At 36.2% G+C, this 6,768-nt stretch overlaps 1 protein-coding gene across 3 annotated transcripts in view; it reads left to right on the top strand.

The window, feature by feature from the left end:
- The first annotated feature begins 3,168 nt into the window (after positions 1-3,168).
- nhsa (Nance-Horan syndrome a (congenital cataracts and dental anomalies)) overlaps positions 3,169-6,768 on the top strand; it is a 102,205-nt gene continuing 98,605 nt past the window's right edge. For 2 of the 3 annotated variants that reach the window (XM_084428222.1, XM_084428220.1), the window contains exon 1: positions 3,204-3,665. In XM_084428222.1, the coding sequence (XP_084284348.1) occupies positions 3,386-3,665 (280 nt within the window). In that variant the 5' untranslated portion in view covers positions 3,204-3,385. Of the gene's footprint in view, positions 3,666-6,768 lie in introns of all 3 variants that reach the window. The other variant, XM_084428221.1, reaches the window with a different exon arrangement.

Here is a 6,768-nt window from a genome sequence, read left to right as displayed (position 1 = left end):
GAGTCACAGATGAGACGGTCGTTTTAGCATCGCATGCGCACGCAAATAGACGTATATATAGAAACACACTCACTTGTGGCAGCTGTGCTGGTCTCACATAGACACAAGCATTGTAGAGGTCAGAGGTCAAACGACTGAGGCTCCCACTCTCTCTCCGTGAACCCAAAATTAGCTCGTCTTCCTCTCTCACGTGGATGTAGAAAGTCAGTTCTCCTCAAGTTCACACTGATAAGTGTTATTATTTGGTTTCAGTTGATCAGAGGTTCTCAGCCTGTCTGGCGTCACTGTCCAAGAAAACATTCATTATATCATGAACTAATAATGAACAAAAATGTGTATCATGTATTATTCTTATAAATATGTTTGTACAGTATAGTTTTATGAATTTAAGTAAATATGTATTCATTTACTAATTTTATTTTTAATTATACATTTATTTAGATTTTTTTTTTTATATTAGAATAATTTCACAATTTTGTTACTTGTTTATTTTATTAATATATTTATTTATTTAAATTATAAAATATTTATTTTGTTTTTATTTTTAGTTACTAATCTAATAGGGTAATGTTCATTTATAAATATATTCATAATTTATTCATATATTTTTATACAATATTTTGTGTTATATGTTTTATTAATCTATGATAATGTTTTTATAAATATACTTTTAATTATACTGTTCAATTAATTTATAATTCACATTTATTTTATTCTTCTTACAAGATGTATTTATTTTCATAATACAATATTATATTTTATTGTTGGTTATTAATCTAATTAATCCATTATATCATGAACTAATAATTTGTCACAACATTTATTATCTAGGTTGTTAATTTGTAAATATATCTGTATATATAGTTGTACTGTATGTATATAGGCTATGTATTTTATGATGTATTTAGATATTTGTTATGTTTTATTTTATAATGGTTTATTTATTGTGTTGTATTTATATTTTATTCATTAATCTAGGTTAATGTACATTTATACATATACTTATAATTTATTAATATATTTTATTTTAGTAATAAAATATTTTATGTTTTATTTATTAATCTGGGGTAATGTTTTTTTTTAAAATTAGTACATGTAAATATACAGTTCAGTTATTTTATTCAGATTTATTTTATTGATCTTAACTGTTATTTTTTTTAATAATAAAATATTATATTTTATTGGTGTTTATTAATGTAGGTTCATATTTATTATAAAAAATATATATATATTTTATAAAAAAAATTGGTTTGACAGTGCACAATAGGACCAACAAGAATGTCTTATAGCTTATATTCCAGACGACACACAGCTTTCAGTTCTCGCTCGTGGTGAAGAACATGTAGCTTTTTAATTAAGTTAGATAACTTGAATATAATTAATTTTAAATGAAATTGTAAGCTTGTTGATTGTGAACCATGAGCTACTGTGTGTCCACATCAAGAAAGTGTCTTCTGTCAGATCTTCTGCCACTAGAGGGTGAAGAGTGTGTGAAGAGTGTGTGAAGAAGCCGAGCTCATCCAGCGGCTCCTCAACTCATGATGTTTACTGGGAAAATCATCGGAATCCATCAAATCCATCAGTCTGATTTTACTGATTTTCAGCCACGACCCTGCATTCATGTGTGTGTGTGTGTGTGTGTGTGTGTGTGTGTGTGTGTGTGTGTGTGTGTTTGCAGCGATGGCAGTTCTGTGTGAGTACTCTAGTGTTAGTGGCGCTGTAGGAAGGGCTTTAGGGACGTGAGCTCTTCTGTTCACATCAGGCTTTAGTGAAATCCTCACTCAGCAAATGTGAATGAGACACTCTCAGTGACGCGTCCCCACAGGAATCTCACACACACACACACACACACACACACACACACACACACACACACACACACACACACACACCTGCATGGAATTGAAGTGTGGAAACGCATTATTACTGATGTTTCACACCAACAATGCTAAGAAGAATGTTTGTCCACTAAAAGGTCAGTTATTGTTTTGCGGGTTATTAAACGAGCTAATATTTACAATGAGCATCAAGTTCTATTCTATTCTATTCTGTTCTATTCTGTTCTATAGGAGAAACCAGGGCAAGCTGTCAAATGGGGAAGGGATATAACAGTCTAAAGTCTAGGTAAGTTTCAGGTTTCTGTGTGTTTTGATATTTTTTATACCTTTTCTATTTTTGCGGTCTTTTGCATCATATTATTGGTTCATTAGTTATTTTTGTTTAAATTTAGCTGAAAGCATGTAATGTACCCAGACTTTAAAGCAGTGGATCCAGCAATTACTGTCTGATCTAAATGGAAACATGCAGTGAAGAAGAGTATAATATTAAGTTTAGAACTTCAACCAAACCTTTTTTTTCTTCTTTTTTTTCTTCTTTACATCATATTAAAGTGTTTTAAGTCAAATTAAAATGTAATAAATGCATATGACTTCACACCAGTGTTGTTCTTTTTAACTGAAATTAAATATTATAAATATTTGTATAATTTCGTTAATTGAAATAAAACTGGATTATACTTTATTTTAAGGTGACGTAGTTACATTGTACTTAAATTCTGAGTAATATTAATTAAACACATGTACTTATAGAGTTAGGGTTTGGTTTAAGGTAGTTACTTGTAATTATGCATAATTTACTGTTATTACTATAGTAAGTATATGTAGTAATGTGCAACTACATCACCTTAAAATAAAGGGTTACCTAAGACTTAAAATTAAATATGAATATTAGATTAAAAGCTTTAAAAAAAATTAAACTAAAATAAAAATGTTGCTTTGCGTTGCGACCAAGTTGAAGTCAAATTTAAAAAATATTAAAACAAAATTACTAAAACTTTAAATGAACTTAAAAAAAACCCTGATCATCTTAATACATAATATAGTTTATACAATAGTAAATAAATAATACTTTATTTTTTTATACATTGATATATATATATATATATATATTTAAATGCTCTGTTTCTCTATCCAGCAAGGGATGAAAAAGTTGCAGACCTCTTCTTTAAGCTCTTTCGCGATACATGAAGTGACTTTGAAAACATCTGTCTGCCTCATGAATGGAAGCAGTGCTCCGGATCCAGTTGACGCTTTACTCCGCTCCAGGTTTTCACTCCGACTTTCCTTAAAAGCATTCGGAGTTTAAAGCGCAGAAAACACGCCAGCGAGTGTAAGAGAGGGATCAGAGCGGCGGAGGCGGATCTCAGTGCGGTTCAGCGTGCGTGTGTGTGTGAGTCCGGAGAGAACGAGCGGAGGATGGAGGACGAGCCGCGAGAGACCCTGGACTAACGGAGGAAGAGGAGGAGGAGGGGGTCTTGCTTTTTACATGGAACCTGTTTGTGTTTCCCTCCAAAGGTGGATTTTATACTGAAACACTACATGACAAAATGCCCTTCGCCAAGCGGATCGTGGAGCCCCAGTGGCTGTGCAGGCGCACGGACGCGGACGAGGAGTGTGTTCTGCTCCAGGACCTGTGCGCCCTCAGTAATGTGTCTCTGTCCCGGACCCTGCGCCAGCTGTCGGATCTGGCCAAACACGCTTGCTCGCTCTTCCACGAGCTGGAGCACGAGCTGCTCGCCACGAGCCGGCGCGTCTGCGCGCTCCGGGACAAGATGAGCCGGATCCAGGAGACCACCGGTGCGCTCGACCCCAAGCAGGAGGCAGTGCGTGAGTACCACACACAGGAGACGCTTTTATTTCGCTCCAAACTGTGCTGAAGAGTTGATTTTCTCATGTAGTCCTTCACCCTGTGCGTAATGGTGATCGACTGCACTTGCGGTGTTTGTGTGACCAGCCCAAACGCTTGACCACTCGGGTAGCCGCATCATAAACCAGCCCTTTAGTAAGTCACTGGAAGTGTTATGTAATAATGCAAATAGTTGTTTACTTTTGCGCGCATGGCTGGTGTGTTCCAGTGGTTAAAGATCTTGGCTGGTGACCCAAAACTTGTGGTTTCTTACCCAATATGAGGTGATTCATAGACGATTCACATTGAAGCCTTGATCAAAACTCCTAACCTCAGGGAACGTGTTTTAGGTGAGCTCCCTCCTGCTAGATACTCAGCATAACTGGGGTTTATCTGAACCATCTTGATCGAGCTGGTTTGTGGAACATGATATTACTTTCCTATAGCCCGGTTATAAAGCAGCAAACATGTTTCTGAACACAGCTGGAGTGTTTGTGAAAGGAGTTGGTTTATGCAGGACAGCAGAAGGGCTGGTGCTCCTCACACCAGATGTCATTGGGAAACAGGATTCTTGTTATACAGAGAACATCATTTCCGTGTTGCATAAGAACAGATTCTGTCATTCATGCCAAAGTGAAACAAGCCTTTCTCCTGTCTCTCTCTCTCTGTGTGTGTGTGTTTCTGGTGCAGGTTGAACTTAGTTTGTGTGGAAGGCTATAATTAGATTGTTTTGTGTGTTTGGTGATTTGCATCACATGTGTAATGCAGTTAAAATGCATGACTTTTTATTATTTTTTTTGTACATCATGATAGTTAAAAAAATACAAATAATAATAATATTATAATATAAAATAATAATATAATGTGTATTATGTTTTATATATTTGTATTATTTTTTATTTGTATACATTTTTTGTTTAATATTTACTAAATTACAATAATTAAAAATAATAAATATTTTCTAAAATATTTTCAAATATGAAACATTTTAAAACAATAACTTTAATCAGATACATTAATAATCACAATTTAATGTATTATTTTTATTATTTTATTAATATTTATTTCAAATATTTTATAAAATTATAATAACACATATTTTGTAAAAAAAAAATATATATATATATTGTTGTTGGTGGTGTCATTGTAGAAAAGTCTAAGAATGAACAATACTTCTACAGCATTTATTAATCTTATTTAATGTTAATTTCAACATTTACTAATACATTATTAAAATCAATCAATTGTTAACATTAGTTAATGCAACTAACGTGAACAATGAAAAACTGCATTTTTAATAAATAACATTAATAAATACTGTAACAAATGTATTGCTCGTCTTAGTTAATGTTATCAAATGAGACCTTATTGTAAAGTGTTATCAATTAGTTTTTTCGTTGTTGTGTAAGTGTAGACTGCGAAGAGTTCAGCAGAGAATATGTGTGTGTGTGTGTGTGTGTGTTACATCAGGAGACCTTTAGTCTCTTCATTCCTTCTGAATCTCCTGATCTTCAGGGTCAGTCTGAGAGTGTGTGGTGTTTATGCAATAACACTCATCCCAGCGTGTCCTTCCAGCGCTCCTTCCTTCCCTGTCCTGTCCTGTCTTTCTTTCTTTAGACACTAATAGTTTGTTTTACTCTGGGAGGTCTCACTGAACCCCTTTCCTCGAGCCGTCCCGTCTCTTAGTGTGTCCGCTTTAGGACTCAAGGAGGAAGTCTGACCAGATCCTGAGTAAAGTCCAGGTCCCTCGAGTAGACAATCCAGAACACAGTCTGTGTTCAGCCTCTCAGTCCTGCTTAACCTGGCGTTTGGGGTCAAAGGTCACTAATGCACCTCGTCCAGCTCTACCTGTGGGTCGTTCCAGGTCAGACTGATAGATTCCGTCATTAAGCAGACAGATTGGGATCTTTTGTTTGTGTCGGTTTGCTAAACATGACATCATAATTATGGTAATCCGTCAAACTGACCCTGTAAACTTTAATTTTTTTATTTTAGGAGATAACTTTGTTTAGCTTGCTGATAAGACATACAGCATCATGCAAAAGGAAGAAAATATTTTCATGCGTTGTCATTTGATTCTGCAGTCGAAAATGTGCCAGCAAATTTTCCACCGGCAGCCGCCACTCATATTTCCTCCAGAACAGTGTCAGAGTAAGTTGTGGGCACACAGCCGGCACTGTGAGTTTGATGTCGGTTCTCCTCAGAGGAACTTCTGAAGTCTGTGTGATTGTTGTGGTAATGATATATATTGAATAGATTTGTGGACCCCCTCCCCCCCCTCCCCCAGAACCCTAATTACCCTCCATCATCCCTTTCACTGTGAGTCGGACAACACAGCGGCTCATATCAATCTGAATCAGTGCAAATGTGTGTGTGTGTGTGTGTGTGTAAGTGTGGGCTTTGGAAGGGTCTGTGGTACCATTCAAAGTCAGCATGGCCACATTAGGATGTGTTTATGTTGCTTGTGCTGCACATGGCATTCTGGCTGTGTGTATGTGTGTGTGTGTGTGTGTGTGTGTTCATCTCTGTGATATCAGGCATGATGCTGACACAATTAGGTCATACACTGTAAACACTGTTTTGCACATGCTCCCTAAGCCATATCCCTGTTCAACACACACACACACACACTCTCTCTCTCTCTCGCTTGATTTTTGTTAAAGAAGCAGGATATTATGTTATTTTGTTGATATTTTTCTGTCATTTGAGAGGTGAAGAACATTTTGAAAACTTTGGCATTCACACACACACACACACGTAGAAAAGAGCCAGACACACTTCACTGCCTCATAGTCACGCGTCCTCCTATTACGTTAAAACACACACACACACACACATACTTTTATGAAGAAAACATCAGATTGGATCGTCTTCTTGGCTCATAATGCCACAGAGCTAGTGAAATACACTAGTGTGTGTGTGTGTGTGTGTTAGCGTAATAGGAGGACGCATGACTGTGAGGCAGTGAAGTGTGTCTGGCTCTTCCAGATTAGTATTTCCGTGGTAACGAGAGCAGATCTCTGAATGCGGCGGGTGATCCATGACTGTTCTCTCTCTCTGTTCTCTGAGACTCCGCAGGACAGC

This window comes from Rutilus rutilus (assembly GCF_951802725.1).
Source record: "Rutilus rutilus genome assembly, chromosome: 13".
Lineage (NCBI taxonomy): Eukaryota > Metazoa > Chordata > Actinopteri > Cypriniformes > Leuciscidae > Rutilus > Rutilus rutilus.
The sequence above is the reverse complement of the archived record's forward strand: the minus strand, read 5'-3'. Positions and strand labels throughout refer to the sequence as shown.